This window comes from Malus domestica, chromosome 10 (genome assembly GCF_042453785.1).
Source record: "Malus domestica chromosome 10, GDT2T_hap1".
In the NCBI taxonomy this organism is placed as follows: domain Eukaryota; kingdom Viridiplantae; phylum Streptophyta; class Magnoliopsida; order Rosales; family Rosaceae; genus Malus; species Malus domestica.
The window spans coordinates 14,357,603-14,374,683 of NC_091670.1; the positions used below are offsets into that span (position 1 = coordinate 14,357,603).

At 37.0% G+C, this 17,081-nt stretch overlaps 1 protein-coding gene and 1 pseudogene across 1 annotated transcript; both read right to left on the reverse strand.

Moving 5' to 3' along the window:
* Positions 1-4,228: 4,228 nt before the first annotated feature.
* Positions 4,229-8,410, reverse strand: LOC114823141 (alpha-amylase-like; annotated as a pseudogene).
* Positions 8,411-9,402: 992 nt separating this feature from the next.
* Positions 9,403-16,555, reverse strand: LOC114823140 (ceramide synthase LOH2-like). The gene is made up of 6 exons (XM_029098503.2): positions 16,118-16,555; positions 14,341-14,549; positions 13,961-14,116; positions 13,641-13,826; positions 13,371-13,549; positions 9,403-9,785 (listed from the first exon to the last, which is right to left on the reverse strand). The coding sequence occupies exons 1-6, from the start codon at positions 16,232-16,234 to the stop codon at positions 9,766-9,768; spliced, it is 867 nt and encodes a 288-aa protein (XP_028954336.1). The 5' UTR covers positions 16,235-16,555; the 3' UTR covers positions 9,403-9,765.
* Positions 16,556-17,081: the final 526 nt, after the last annotated feature.

Below are 17,081 nucleotides of genomic sequence, written 5' to 3' on the forward strand. Positions count from 1 at the left end.
GGGTGTTGCAGCTTCTGGAGGACATTGAATGGCATTTCTTTGGGCATTTGCAGAGCAATAAAGTAAAATCCCTTCTAAGTATGATTATTTTCTCTTTCTCCAATCATGGTGGTTGTGATTTTGCTTGAATTTCATAGCTTTAAGCTTTAGGTAAATCCATTTCTAAGAGTGGGGTGGAAATGAGAGGTGGGGGAGGTTAGAGGGGATGAAGCCGCATAGGAGAGGAATTTTGTTTAATTAATTTTAAAATTTTCAAACAAAAATATTCCTTAATTTATTATTATTTAATTAATTTTTTATTCTAAGAAATAGGCCTCACTCTTGTCACGTTATCATTTAACAGCCAAACTGACACAAAATTTAACGGAGGTATGACATTGCAACGAATTTATAAGTTGAGGTATAAAATTGCAATGTTTAAAACATGAGATATGATATTGTAGTTCGACCCAAAATTAAGGTAGTTTAGTGTAATTACCCCATATAGTTTATACATGTACATTAGTCAGGAGAATCACTTTGATACGAGCATCAAGTCTCAACAATGTGTATAGCAGTGTTCCAATGGTAGACTTACCCACTTTACCCTTTCCATCTCTTCCAAAACAGAGATGAAATGATGAATAACACAACAGACAAGTTTAAGAATTAATCTACTTTTATCATGTCATTAGGAGGTTTGAGGTTTACAATAAAACTAATCATTTTTGTCATTGATGCAACATGTCATTGAATATAAAGTATGCAAAAATTAATATGTATCACATGTACTATAAGAACTAATGAATTACTTCAAAATTCGATTTTGTAGCATCTATAAAGCATCAATAAAATGACAAGTGATAGCCATAAACCCTCTCTGTGATGCCTTCTCCCATGATGAATATGGCTCCTAGTCCTATGCACAATCAAATGTATGCTTCTCTTTCATATGCCATGCCTTCCATGTCTACTTCTACATGAACTGCAATTCCTTAGCAAGTTTGGTTAACCGACTCTACTGCAACCAACCATATGACACATGATCTGAACAACTTATCCCTGGCTTCACTATATCCCAACATGATACTGTGCAGATTGTTAATGGGCAAGGTTTGTATGTTACACGTATAGGAGATTCTCTCTAAAGAACTCCTATTCAATCCATCAAATTAAACTCAGTTCTTTATGTTCCCAAATTGTCTCATAATTTGTTTTCAGTTCATAAAATTTGTTTGGACAACAATTGTTGGCTAATTTTCGATGCTCACTGTTTTTGGATTCAGGACAAGGCCACAAGGAGAATCTTGTTTAAGGGGCTTTACAATAATAGACTTTATCCTATAGCTTAGCTGCCTTTTCTTCTGCACCAGTGTTCTCAGCAAATCAAGTTATTGCCTGTTTTGGGAAACTTGTCACTTCTACCTTATGGCATAGCCGATTAGGTCATCCTTCAAACCCTATTGTTTCTCATATACTTCATAAGTCTAAAGTGTCTGTTGTAAATGATACATCTCCTATTGTTTGTCAAAGTTGTCTGGAAGGAAAGTTCCAAAACTTCCTTTTCAATCAGTGTTAACTAGGTCTGTAATCCCATTTGAAGTCATCCTTAGTGATTTGTGGGGACCTGCACCATGTATATCCATTGATTGGTTTAGGTACTATGTCATTTTTGTTGATGAATGTTCCAGATTTTGCTGGATGTTTACCTTAATCAATAAATTAGACTTTTCGTCTATCTTTGCTACATTTTATTAGTTTGTGTATACTCAATTTTCAGCAAAGATAAAAATATTGCAGAGTGATGGGGGATGAGAGTATATAGGAAAAACATTTCAATCTTTTCTCACTAAAAATGGTTTTGCTCACCAAAAGTCTTGTTTATATACCCCAGAACAAAATAGATGAGAGAAAATACAAACATGTTGAAACTGCCATTACACTTCTGCAAAATGCCAAGTTACCATCAAAGTTTTGGACTTATGCTTGTCAAACAACCATCTACCTTATAAATAGAATGCCATCTTCTGTTATCAATCATAATTCACCTTTTGAAAGTCTTCATTCTGCCATACCTGAGATCCAGCATCTTATAGTATTTGGTTGTTCACGTTATCCTTTTTAAAACCTTATAACACCACCAAATTGCAACCTAAGACTTTTAAGTGTATATTCTTGGGTTATGCGACTTGTTATAAGGGTTATATATGTTATGAGCTAAGTCATAAGAAAACCTATATCTTAAGACATGTCATATTCGATGAGTTAGATTTTCCTCATGTATCTTTTACTGCAAAACCACAACATTCACCCACATCAAATGTCCCAGCCATTTCCCCTTCTTTGTTCCCTAACCTTTAGAATATTTTGGTGTCCCCTATTGAACCATCTCCACCACCAACTATACCTCTACCACCATCTCCACCACCAAATATACCTACATCTCAGTCCATTATTGCACAAGATTCTCCTGCAGCGGTGACACATGAGTTTCGTACTGATAGTTTGCAAGTGGTTATGAGTATACCACCTATGAATCTTCATCTTATGCAAACTTGGTCTAAAAGTGGCATTTTTAAGAAGAAAGCTTTTATTGCCTCAGTACACAGTGCATCAATTTTTGTTCTTACACATACAGAACCTGCAACTTATAAAACTGCTTTGAAGGTTCCAGTGTGGTTTGATGCTATGAAAGAGGAAATTGAGGCATTGCATTCGCAAAACACTTGGAGCTTAGTTATTCTTCCTTATCAGAAGAATTTGGTGGGTTGTAAATAGGTGTTTAAGGTTAAAAGAAATGTTGATGGGACAATAGTAAGGCACAAGGCTCGTTTAGTGGCAAAGGGCTTTAGTTAAGAACAATGACTTGACTATGGAGAGACATTCAGTCCTGTAGTAAAAACAACACCTGCAAGGTTGGTTCTTGCATTGGCATCTAAGTTTAGTTAGGAATTAAGGCAGCTAGATGTTAAGAATGTTTTTCTGCATGGTACAAGAGGAGGTGTATATGTCTCAACCACCTGGTTTTGAAGATGTTAGGTACCCTTCATTGGTTTGCAAGTTACACAAATCCCACTATGGATTAAAACAAGCTCCACAAGCTTGGAATGATTGATTACTCAGTTTCTGCCTCAATTGGGTTCTAGTAATACCTATTCTGATACTTCTCTATTTGTGAAGCATGTTGGTAGCTCAATTCTGATATTGCTTTTGTATGTTGATGATATTATAATAACTAGTAGTGTCACTGATGTTGTACAACAAGTTATTTCTGATTTGTGAAAGGAGTTTGATATTAAGGATCTTGGATTCTTGCATTATTTTTCTTGGGAATTTAGATTACCAAAGCCAAGGATGGCTTGTTCTTATCTCAAGAAAAGTATATACAAGGTATGTTGAAGAAAATAGAAATGTTAGACTCTAAAGCTGCTGCAACTCCTTGTCTTCCTTATAGTAGACTACTCAAAGATGATGGTCAACCATGCACCAATCCTACTTTGTATAGAAGCATCGTTAGGGCATTGCAGTACCTTGTGTTTACAAGGCTGGATATTGCATTTTCTGTTCATTAGGTTTGCTAATTTATGCAGGTTCTTATGGTGTCTCATTTTACAGCAGTTAAGCGCATTTTAAGATATCTCAAGGGTTCTTTGTCTAATGGGATTACCTATACCAAAGGAGATGCTGACTGTGCAGGTGACCCAAATGACAAGTGGTCTACAACATGATTGGTTGTGTTTCTGGGTAATAACCCTATATCCTGGTCATCCAAGATACAACAAAATGTATCCAGGTCCTCTACTGAGGCTGAATACAGGGCACTTTCTTCCACAGTTGCATAGTTGGATTGAATTTAGCAATTACTCCATTTTCTGTGGATCAAACTTCAGTATACTCTAGTATTGTTCTATGATAATATGTTTGCCATGCCTTATCCTTCAATCCAGTTCAACATCAGCGAACTAAACATATTGAGTGGATGTACACTTTGTCCGAGAGAGAGTTGCTGCAAAGAAGCTTTTGGTTCAATTTGTATCCTCTTCTGAACAGTTTGCTGATATACTTAACAAAGGACTTAGCTCTCCTCTTTTCAACACTCACTGCTCTAATCTTATGCTTGGATCATCCAAACATGAGTTTGAGGTGGGATGTTAGAGTATGAAGAATGAATAATGAGGATTGTGCCACTCATCAGTCATTGAGGAGATAGATTACACTAGGCAGTTATAAAGGTTGTTAGGCTTAGCTGTAATGAATAATCTTGTAATAAGGATAAGGTTATTGTAATAAGATCAGAGAAGATATAAGTGTAAGATTGTGGAAAGATTCATTTTGACAGAAAATGATCAAAGATTTTAGTATCTTCTCTCTCAAGCTTTCTCTCTTTTCTTTTGATACCCTTCTCTCTGTTTTTTATATTATTGAGTGCTCCACTATGGTTAACATCCAGAAGTCGAAATGCGGAAGTTTGAAGGTATAAGTTGGCCTACGTCGCTCTTCGGACCAATCTTGACGATGATTTTCTCATCTATGGCAGTTACATAGACATCTGCATCAGCTGCTAGAATGCGCAAGGCAATGCCGGGTTTGATCCCATTTCTCTATCTGATTGCAGTGAGTTTAGAGATCGACTTTCAAGCCCCAGTCAAAGAAGTGGTTGTAAAACTGTTACAAAAATAATCAGATAACAAATTTAAGCATGTACCGTAAGATCAATTATAAATAAGGGAATAGAAATAACTCAAATGCTAATCAATCAGTTCTTTCTCTGCCACAAGTCTCACATTTTTTTATTTTATATTTATATAGATTGGAAAGGTAGTTCATCGTAAGGAAAGATGGCAAATTTCTAGCTTGTGAAAACGTAAAACTAACACCATTGTTGACACACTCTAATACAGGTGGACCTTATCACTTCATGTGTACCGAGTTTTATTAGTGAATGTGTCAACAATGGTGTGAATTTGGTTTGCCTAGCGTTACTCAAAGCTAGATGAAAAAGAGCTTACAATTGATGAGATTCCTGGATGGGTGAGAATGTAGGCATATCCTTGAATGGCCTTACCAGATGGAAACGGCCACATGTTGTGGAGAACCTGTATAATGATTGTCGATGAAAGTTACACTATTTCCTGGCTTCACGCCAATCATCCCCGAAGCACCGCCATTGGAGTCCTTCAGCCGCCAAAGCTCCCCTTGGACTGCAGCCTAAAGTATCCCTTTAGTTGTGAAATCAAATGCTGTGACATCTCCTCCAGCACTCTCCACCCATCCCACTAACGCTCCACGATGTGCATCCTGATCAGGGTTCGGATTTCCATCACTTCCATATGAAAGGGAATTCCAAAGTTCCCCTAATGTGAAATTTGGACTTGTGTTTGTCGCATACAACTTGGTAAATTCAGGAGCATATCCCTTGACAATATAAAATCTCCCACCACTCAATCCGATATCAGTCTTTAACCAATTCATCCAATCCGAGAGCTCATTCTGGACCCTAGTGTTTTTGTGGTCAATGTCAGGAGCGGCGCCAAAGTCCTCTCCAGTGTCAGAGTTCCCCTTGCCATCAGAATAAGCCGTGTCATTGCTGCAAATAAGAGATGGGCCCCAATCAAGACGATTATCGTCAATTCCTCCTTTGAAGATGCACCATATTCCTCTCTCGTCTTGCTTCTCTGCAGTTCTGTGGTTTATAACTATATCTGCCACAGACTGTATTCCATATGTGCTTACCAGTGACTTCCAATTCATCTTTGTTTATATATTTTGTATTGAGATCATAGAGCCTTCCTGGCATGTATCCGTAGAAAGGAAAGATATGAGGTGAAGCCTCAGTACAAGAATTGTCATATAACACAAAAACTTAAAACAAAATCTGGTCTGGACTAATGACAAGGTTCGAAAGAGAGTTAGGACAGATACATACCATCATCTGAAATAGCATGAGAGGGTGGAGGAAGACAAGCATTTGTGATTCCAGAACTAGCTAGGTCTTGTACAGACTGCTTTAAAATGTTGTACCATCCTCCTTTCTTGCTTGATTCCCAATTGAACCTCTGATCACCATCCACCCGAAAACACATTAGTCTCTGAGGGAGGGAGGGAGAGTGACAGAGAGAGGTTATAAATACCTGAAATGGAATCTGAGAAGCAGTGAATTTGGATGTGAGAGTGATGGAGAGAAGGAAATAGATGAGGGAAACGGACCCAGCGTTCATGTCTCCTATGAGCTTGAAGCCTTGAATTGTTTTGTGAATGTTTTATTTCAATATATATAAACAAGACTCATCTTCTTTCTTTTTTGATTACCTTCCTTGCGTATGTATAAGACTGAATTCGTTTGATTTCTAAAAAGGATTACTAAACCTTAGCTTTTTGAGGAATCCTTCATCAGTAGTTGTGAATGACTCTCAATCTTTTCGACCTTGGTTCCGTATGAGCAAGTAAGAAAGATTGAGAAATAGAACCATCTGATTTGATTCGTTCTCAATAGCCATGAGGTGATTATCTTAGGGTGATCCTTTTGTCGACGGATGCTCCTATTACACTCATAGTCTCTGAAGGATGAGAACCAACTCTGTAGCAATTCAAGTATTGTATGTCATTAGTCCGATCCTTTGTAGGAACTACCCGTAATAACGAACTTGCAAAATAAATCTCTTTATCATAAGGAGATTATGAATTTATGATCAATCTTAGGAGAAGAGTTGACTTGGTTCCAAAATCCTGACTGTTTTGGCAAGTGAAACCCTGACTGATACTTTGCCAAAAGACATGAAAAACTTGACTGTTTTGGTAAGTGAAATCCTGACTGTTTTGTTTAACTGAAACTCTGACCGCTACTTTGCCGATAAACTAATGACTGGGGTTCCATTCCCACTTCGACAGGGGTCTTGAACCATTAGATAAGTTTTCTGTTCTGTTCTTTGAAATTAAAGTGCAGTTCGCTGCGTCTACTACTTTTGCACATCAAATTCCAACCATGAATGCTTAACGGTTGAATTGGGTAGAGAAAATAATTGCTCGTCTGTGAAAGCTTTAGCAGTGTTGCTAGCGTTACTAAAGTTTGTTTGTCAAGTAAAGCAGTAGCACTGATTCAGATTCGGGTCTACTCTGAACCCCATTTTTCTTTTAGCAATTAAGAAGGGACAATGCATGTTCACACACCATCAATTGAACCAGTTTAGTTAAAAAATTTAGGTGTGTAATATTCTCGATCGATAAGAATTCTTAACATGCTCTTGAATCAAACCAGACAACATAAACACTAACCTGACTTGGCCAAATGGTTGCTTCCAGAGAAATTCTACACGTAAATTGAATTAATATTCTTGTACTAACCTCATTGGGGCATTAATGAATCGAATTTTCTTTTTCGGTTGAGGACTACTATTTGTTTTTCCTCAATAATAAGCATATAATACACCTGTAATACAGAAGTTGTAGTTAGTTTTCATTCCAACAAGGGCTCATGCTTTTTCTCCCACACGCAGTAGTCATTTCCAAAAGTTGCAATTTGGTAGTTTCCCAACATCATACCTTGGACCAATCTTAGCTATGATTTTCTCATAAATGGAAGCTACATAAGATCTGCAGCAGAAGCTAGAATACGCAGGACACTGTCACGTCTGATCCGGTTCCTTAACCTGATTGCAACGAGTTTACTGATCTCCTCTTTCATGCCCCAATCGAAGAAGTGGGCGTAAAACTGTCACGAGGACAATCAGATAAACAGATTTTAATACCTAATGTAGCTAAAGTAATCAGTTAAAGACAAGTTCACTAGGGCAACATAAGACCCAAATCCTAAGAAAGTTAACTTTTTCTGTTCAAACAGCTTTGTGCTCTAATAACTACAAGAATCCGAACTCCATAGCCTCCTAAATCTCATATTTTATATCTGCTAAACGAGCACTAGCAAAGCGCTTACCAAGATGTCAACTTTCTTACTTGAGAGAGGGTAAATCAAATTTAGAAACTTACAATTGAGGGGATTCCCGGATGAGTAAGAACGTATGCATATCCCTGCATGACTTTACCTTAATGGAAATGGCCACAAGTTCTGTGTGGAATCTGTATCATGATTGTCTACAAAAAGTCACACTTTCCTGGTGACAAGCCAATCATTCCCGGTGCCCCTCCATTCGAGTTCTTCATCCACCATACTTCCTCTTGGTTGTCAGTTTTGTTTTCGGTGGTTGCGTGCGTCTGCTATTTTTAACACCTCCGCACCAGTTAAGTCGATAGACAGAATTTGATCCACCTCTCTCTCAAAACCTAATAACAGCCAATTTGAGAGCGAATCTCTAAAAAACACTTATGCTCACATACACTTTGTATTTCACGAATGATCACTTATACTTATAAATGCATTTATTAATTAGAAGCGGATTGAAAGTTTTAAGAAGCACTTCGAAGTGCTACCAGCAAACCTTGCCGAAACAATTTGTTGTTTCCAAAAATTGCTTTAAGCCTTTTAAGGACCAATTTGGGATTGTTGTGCTTTTTCAATAAATTGCTTTTGCTATGCTTTTAGAAATAATTAGTTGCAAAATAAAGTAGTTAAGCATTTGATAAACTGTATTTTTAAAACTGGTACGAGTATAAAAAGCAATGCAAAAGTTGTGTCTAGAAGGATAAATAATGCCATTGTTTAAAATTAATAAGCTTATTACATGAATTAAAAATATTCTAAAGGCTCAACTCCCTTTTTTATTAAAGCAGCTTTTAAAAGCAAACTACAGGTTGCTTTTAAAAGCTAATGTGTGGAGGTCATTGCTTTTAAAATGAGGAAAACTAATGAAAAAAACTTGAAAACTCTGAGTTTTAACGATAAAGACAAAATAAAGGGTAAAATAAATAGTACCATTATTGACTTTTTAGTTCAAAAATATGGTTTTTTGTTAAAGTAAACAATACTAGGTGCTTTTCGTTAAAGTTCCCTTTAAAATAAGCACCAAACACTTTTTACTGCTCAACTTTAAAGTGAAACAGTTTTTGGTTAAAAAAAAAAAACGCCAAACTGGACCTAAAAGCACTTGGAGACAGAACATTTCAGTTGTATTTTTGTCTGTCCAGAGGCGGATCAAATGACACAATCTAATTGACATATTGGCGAATTTTTTGAATGTGAGAGCCTCCCCAAAGTGAAGGTTTTATTATCAATCAAAATGTAGTGGAAAATGCAAGTTGAATTGTGCATAAAAAGCAGGCATGTGGAATTGGGACATCACAACAATCTTTAATCTTTATGGGAAAACAAACAAATTACGCAACATAAACTGAAGATGGCATAGCAAAGGGTCCCCTTGGAAATGTTTCTATTCTTGTTTTTCCATTACAGATGGAGAAAAAAAGAAGAGAGAAATAAGAGTTCGAAGCACTACTACACAGGAGGGAGGTCTTGAATCAAATCACATAGCATACCATAGAAATTTTCTCTTTTCTATATTGTGAATACCTTTCATTTCTCGATACAAAGGCCAAGTCGAAACAAGTGATTATCCAGAGAAGAATTATACAAGAATTGCCTTCTATTTATACACCGGAAAGGTTAACAAAACAAACACTCCACCGGGAAAGGCAAACAAATATATCATGAGACATGCTCCATGTTCCTACCTCCATACAACTACACATTAGAATCATCATAGAAAATTTATAAATGGAAGAAATTATCAAAGCCCTTCCTACAGATAATGACCATTTTAGAGTGCAGCGATAAACCATGTCAAAAGCAGTCTCCTCATCATACTAAAAAAAAAAGAACTTGGGAAAATCTTCCGCCTAATCATCATCCTCTGAATCTGTAAACATGCAGAAAAACAATCTTTAGAAAAAGGGAGACAAATCCAATCACTAAAGAGACATCACTTTTCACTTCTAAAATGTGTTGCGTCATGCATTAATGTAGATGTACTATATATTGAAAAACCGCACACTAGACGTTGTTCTTTAATGTAACCAATGGCTATGGACTAAACTAGCAAAAATAGAAAACTTAGAAACACCAAGACTTATACTGGTTCGGCTGAACTTTTGCCTACGTCCAGTTGTGATTTCTCCACCACTCCTTTGATTAATAATAGAGAATTACAGAACTTTTGCAAAACCCTAGAACTAATCTCCTCTCTGTTGTCTCGACTGTCACAGTTTTCTCTCATAGATTTATACCTTGCCGTAACCTATTTATAGGCATAGGTTCGGCTTACATGTCCCAAAGGCTAATTGAATTCCTATTCTAAGTGGATTAGGAAAATACATTTATCCAAATCCAAATAGACTTATAGAAATCTAAACCTAAATTGAATAAGGAAAACTGAAATTCTTTCTTAAACCCTCTAGGACAAGAATCGGTATACCTCTAATTTTCCCTAAAACTATCATAAACCAACTAGGACACTTTGATGAGCCAAAAAACCTAACAATCTCCACCTTGGTGAGTCAAACCAAGTCTTGATCGTTGCACCCCAGAGTATCTTTGAACCTTCTTGAAGCAGCTCTGGAAATCTTCAAGAGTCTTCACCTTGGCAATCTTCTCTTGCTTGATTGCACCTCAAGTGAGGAGGTGCTCCATTTTAATCAATCAACGAGATTGATCAAGTTCAAGCAATGCTTGAACTTCTTGGCCGGCATTATCTTTGTAAGGAAATCTGCAGCATTGTCATCCGTATGAATCTTTTCAATCCGAATCTCATTGCTTGAACTTCTTGGCTGGCATTATCTTTGTAAGGAAATCTGCGGCATTGTCATCCGTATGAATCTTTTCAATCCAAATCTCCTTAGACTCCACCCAATCTCTGATTTTGTGATACCTTGCTTCAACGTGCTTTGATCTTCCAGAAAAAACATGATTCTTTGCCAAGTGAATGGCACTTCGACTATCACACTTCAGCTTCACACAATCTTAAGTGATTCCCATTTGACTTACCAAGCCACTAAGCCAAATTGCTTCCTTTCAGCCAAATTGCTTCCTTGCCAGCTTCGGCCAATGCAATATACTCTGCCTCTGTAGTCATATCATCATCTTTGTAAGTTTCTTCAACCTTTTGAAGACTAGCTATGCAATTCTAGAACCTGCATACGTGATCTTCAATATCACCATCTTCTAGATGAAGCCCGAATAGTTCATCCTTTAGAAAAAGTTTATTGGACATGGTTTTGCCCATATAAACATTCTCCAACTTTAACCATTCTTCCTGGGCAGTCATTTTTTCGGTGATGTGTGACCGAACTGATCTTGTGAGATGGATCTCGATGGAACTCTTGGCCTTCTTGAGAACCTTAGTCCATGTTGCTTTTGTCATGTTTGTCGGCTTCTTACCATTGAGTGCATCATCCAAATCCTGCTATATTAGTACGTTCTTCATCATCCTTTGCTAGTCCGTGAAGTCATCCTTGTCGTCAAAGGGCTTTAACGCAGGTCCTAGATCTGCATTCATCTTCCCTTTTGACATCGTAGAACACTTTGAACCTAGCTCTTGATACCAATTATTCAAAAACTGCACACTAGACCTTGTTTTTTAATTAACCAACGGCAATAGACTAAACTAGCAAATATAGAAAACTTAGAAAACACAAGACTTATACTGGTTCGGCAGAACTTTTGCCTATGTCCAGTTGTGATTTCTCTACATTAGGTAGAGAAATCACCGGTCCCTTGATTAATAATAACGAATTACAAAACTTTTACAAAACACTAGAACTAATCTCTCTCTCTCCTCTTGGCTGTCAGAGTCTTCTCTCTCACAGATTTATGCCTTGCTGCAACCTATTTATAGGCATAGGTTCAACTTACATGTCCCAAGGCTAATTGAATTCCTATTCTAAGTAGATTAGGAAAATACACTTATCCAAATCCAAATAGACTTCTAGAAATCCAAACCTAAATTGAATAAGGAAAACTGAAATTCTTTCCTAAACCCTCTAGGACAAGAATCGGTATACCTCTAATTTTCCCAAAAACAATCCTAAACCAACTAGGACACTTTGACGAGCCAAAAAACCTAACAATATACAGTTGGTTTAAAGAACACAAAACGGTTATTCCAAGTACAATGAATATTCTCACAATACAGCAACAGAATTTGAAATGTGGCCATCAAACCAAAATCCTTAGCTTAGATTATGAGAAGAGCTTTCACCAATACTTGGTCTGGGACTCTGGGGAGAGCAAAACGTATCAGCCATAGGACAATGACAGAACCCAAGTTCACAGTTTTTTACATGCATGCTCACATTGGGTTCTTTAATATCGTGTTCCTTTTCTAATGTGATCAACTATATTGTTTTACATTAGGTCAGGAAAGAAAAGTTGGCAAAAGTAGCATTGCCTAGCCATATCCCCATTTGTCGACAAGCTATTTGCAGCATGAGCCGAGAACCACCAGGTCGTTTGGGACAAGCCATACCAAACTACTATAGATGAAGTGAAAATTAAATTACTAGGACTAGTAGCACTCATGAATATTTTAATTCAATATGATGTAGCCTTAGTCACCAACCCTGGATCAGTTCCCTGGACCCTGATCAAATTTCCTTAAACAACCCATGTAGTAACAACTAAAATAAACTCTAAGCAGCCATTGAATTATAATATAGGTAATGTACGCCCCAAATTTACCATGTTCAAAAAAGACTAGTAACATGTGGACTTTTTATTCTAAGTGGTGTTATTAAATATCAAGCCACACACTTATTATCAAAGTGACTTTTACGGAAGATGAGAATATCACGTTTAAGAATGGGAAAAACAAGAACAAACTCCGGAAATCGAAAAACAAATAACCAAGATAAATAAAATTTAAGTGGTTGGGCAATATGTGCCTACATCCATGGGACAGCAACAACAAACTTTCACTATATCAATAATGAGTACAACCAATAATCTTGCCAAATCTCTAGAACTAGAACTTGACGAAAAACCTGAAAGAACAGAACAAGAAATACACTATCTCTTTTCTTTTCTCTCGCACACACTTTGCCCCCCTTATCAAAACTAGTACAATAGCCCCTTTATATAGACATAATAAAGGTCTTCTTCAATAAGGATTATTAATCCTAATTGGAATCTAGCTATGAATCCTACTCCAATTGAGAAACTAACTCCAATTGGGTAAACAACTCCAATTGGGAAAACAACTCCAATTGGGAAAACAATTTAAACTTCTAAGACTATTAATTCCCAATAGACTTAGGACAACTTATCGTGGGCTGGAAAAAACCCAACAGAAGAAACTGACTAAATGCTTCCAGCCATTACTGGATTAATTAGAGAGAGAGGCAGAGAAAGTATACTTTCTAAAATATCATAATGTGCTTCACAAAATAAATTCCATAAGCCGTATACGACGTTGTAAAAATTAAACTTTCAAGCAGATTATATGGTTTACCTGATCTAATATCTTCTCCAACTTTTCCTCTATTGTTCAGCTGTCTCCTTATCATTGAGCAAATCATAACCCACCAGTATATGTGGAACACAAAAAGGGTCAGTAACATTGTATTGAATGCATAATACAGAGCTTTGGGGGAGGGCTTCGATAGATCCAAGCAGTCACGAAGATCATAGCTGGAAAATATCAACCATAAGAACAGATAAGTTGGAGGAGCCACCATACATGTAAATGCGGTTTAATAAATGATTTACCAAGAAAGCAGACCTTGATGCGCTTATGACCCAGAAGGGGAAGAATATTAACCGCAGTATGACCCATGAAACAGCAAAAAATCCAAAGAACACACTTGCCGCGAGCTCCTTCTCAGAATACTTGAAAACCTTGGCACTTTCCATAAATACGTCACTTCCGTCATGCAGGGCAAGAATGATTGAGCCAATCCGAAAAAAGCTGAAAGTGGACAACAACACGAAAGAAAATAATTGCATGAGGTCCTTCACATCACAAAAAAAAAAAAAAAACACAGCTAAAAAGTTGTTCTTTGCAGTACTGACATTAGTACTTGCAGAAAACCTGAAATATACCTTGTTATGTATGAGATCCCAATTAGAAGAACAGTAATTACATGGTGAGACATCATCACTGAGAAATCCTTCCTTCGAGTCTCCCATGTAAGGAGGGCAGCAATGCTGTAGCTGTAGAATCCCAACTGACACATATAGAAAAGCTTTAGGGGAAGCCTGAAATGAGAAATGATAGAGTCAGAATAGACAATTTTGGCCATCTACATCTGTAAAACTCAACTCACATAGATCTCGAGTTTTACATATTCAAGTCATTCCAAACAATCATGCAAAATTAAAGACATGACTGACCCATCTTCAGCAATTTAAAAAAAAAAAATGGTTATCTAACCAGTAGTGAGAGTTTTAGGACTATTAAGCCAATCGTATGAATCGCTCACCCCAGCTCTTGGTTTGGCCAGCCTTTAAAGTACTCTTTTGTATCTCTGAACCAAGGCTCATGGTAGCCTATGCTAAGAATGCATGCTTCAACAGCGGCATAGTATGTTAGCTTCCACATTGACTCCGAACATTTTACAATCTTTGCCAGCGTGGCCATATCAAGCTTCAATGGAGCAGATCCCTTCCTCAACAACCAGACAGAAATTTTCTGAAAAGCAGAAAGGAAAAACATAAATATTGTAGTATGAGGGATATAGTTTTAAGGTAAGATATGGTTATAGTTTAACCTAAGATCTCAACACTTTTGAACTATATATATGTTTTTTTTTTTCTGCACGAACACTGTTGCTAATTTCACAATCAAATTAAGCACGTGTTCCAGGTAGTATCTACTGTTTGCCTGAGACTGACACTTTGTTCATATATTTCAATTTGAATCTCACTTTTTTTGCATTCATTTGTGAATTGGTGAAAACATATAAATGTGGTAAAGCTGCATTCTAGCTACAGATGATGTGGTGGGGGGTGGGCGGCTATAGTTTAAGCCTTCAAGGTAAGATAATGTTTAGAGGGGCACACGTGAAGTTACAACGAGTATGTTGCTCCGTTACCATGGTGAAAATAAATGTCAAAAGAAAAGGAAGATCATTTTTTTCATATCTCAAGAATAAAGTACATTGTTTTATATCCCTGCAGAACACAAAAACATTAGTTCACCTAGGATATGCTGTAGAACTCAGTCTTGACTCTAGAATGAACTTAAGCACCAAACATTGGGATGAAGCCAATATAACAGTGTGCAAACAGCCTATATTACCAACACTTGGAAAACCAGTTAACAATTCCAAGGGCATCATCTATTTCACCTTAAACATCTACAAGTTAAGGGTCTAACACCAGCACCCCCTTCAGATGCTACACCAAAACTTGCAGTACAAAACCTTGAACGGCCAGCCATCAGCAAGTTAATATGTAACTAGTCAACCTATACTCCAAAGGACCAAATCTAACAACTCAGCGCAAATCTCAACTTTTCCTGAAATCAGGACAAGGTTAAGCTACTACCAAGTTTAAGGGCTATGAAAATCACCATTTCCAGATGCCTAACCAGAAACCTGCACTATCAGAACCTTGAACATTCCATCATCAAACCAATTTCATAATAAACCTCACAACCAATATCACGGATTTGATAAATCCTCTAAACCTCAAATTCTTCGAAAATCAGTACAAGATTTCCCCCACAAACGACCACTAACTATATAATCCTCAAATAGGGCAGTTTTTTTGTGCTTCCAAATCACTGAAATTACTACACTAACTCAATTCAAGCAGATCACCATAATAAAAAATAAAAAAACATATCTGCTCTGCTCACCCACTAAAAGACCATTATGTTAAGATTCTTTCTCAACCATTAAAAGACTGACTTCGATTCTTCGAATGCGTAGCTTAGAAACTGAAAGTCACTCCTAAATGCCTTTACTTGCCATCAATTAAGTCCAATAAACAAAAGCGCCAATCTAACTAGGATACCAGTTTAAAACTTAAAAAACAATTCTTCAACAAAAAAAAGAAAAGAAAATGCTAGTAAAAGACAAAAAAGCAAAGCAGGACAAGATAAAGTGATAATACAATTCAAGATTTTCGTTTTCTTTCTCTTTTTCCTCAATTTTCTTAGAAGCCAAACAGAACCCCACCAACTTTCCCAGAAAATTCAACAGAAACCTAAAGCTTAAGCTACTTGAAATGGCAACAAATAACTCGAAATCTTACGCGAAAGATGAATCTGTCAAAGAAGAGGCGAGCAACGAAAAATCCGAAAGCGAAGTAGACAGCGATGAGGAAATCCCATGAGTCCGGTGCCACATTGTGGCTCCAGAACGAATCCATGGGCGGTGTCTTGGAACCAGGGCTCGGCCGAAGAGCATCAATCAGCGGATCAAATTCCAGTACAGCTTCCGACCTCAATGGATTCGATCAATCAGCAACCGCATTGCAACAATTGCACGCGATTTTCTTCCATTTCCCAATCTTGGGGATCTGTATTTGCCCTAATTATCTCTCGGTGCGGGAACGAAATTGGGGATTTTGCTGGTTAGGGAAGGAGTGTGCGAGCACGTAAGGGGGAGAGAGAGGTGAATGGCAATGGATCTTGTGCTTTATTTTTCTTGTATATTTTCAGTGTCCGGTATTATTTCGTAAAGGGTTTTTATCACGGCTGTTACTGAAATTTTACCTTTCAAATAAAGTGGTCTCGAAAATAAAAAATTGAGAAAATTAGAGCATTTTTAAGGGAAATGTCAAATTTAAAATTTCAAAATGATATTTGTTGGTCTATGTAGCAATTAGCATTTTATACAATTTTTTGCTTCATCCGATATATTAAATAATAGTATCACTCTATAAATTTTTAAATCTCTTGTGAAGTTCAATTATTGAGATAAATAATCAAATACTTGTAACACAAAATAACATTTATTAGAAATTATTAAATGGATTTGACACTTGTTGTCATATTTGACAACAGAAGGCCTTACCTTCAAATGATTCAACACCACGTAAGAAACTAAGGGTGCGTTTGTTGCGCCGGACTGTCTCGGACTGGACTAGCTGCCGGGACTAAGCTGGACTGGCTTAGACTGGACTAAGCTGGACTAACTTAGTGAAGCGTTTGGTGCAGTCTCGGACTAAGAAGCAGGATAAGAAAAACAGTACTGTTCACCAGATTTGTGTTTGC

Excerpts from the sequence above, each read along its gene's own strand:
- LOC114823140 (XM_029098503.2), bottom strand. The coding sequence starts at position 16,234 with ATGGATTCGTTCTGGAGCCACAATGTGGCACCGGACTCATGGGATTTC. Across the intron at positions 14,550-16,117 it reads TTGACAGATTCATCTTTCGC|AAAATTTCTGTCTGGTTGTT; the intron begins GTAAGATTTCGA and ends TCTGCTTTTCAG. Across the intron at positions 9,786-13,370 it reads TGGAGAAGATATTAGATCAG|ATTCAGAGGATGATGATTAG; the intron begins GTAAACCATATA and ends GCATGTTTACAG.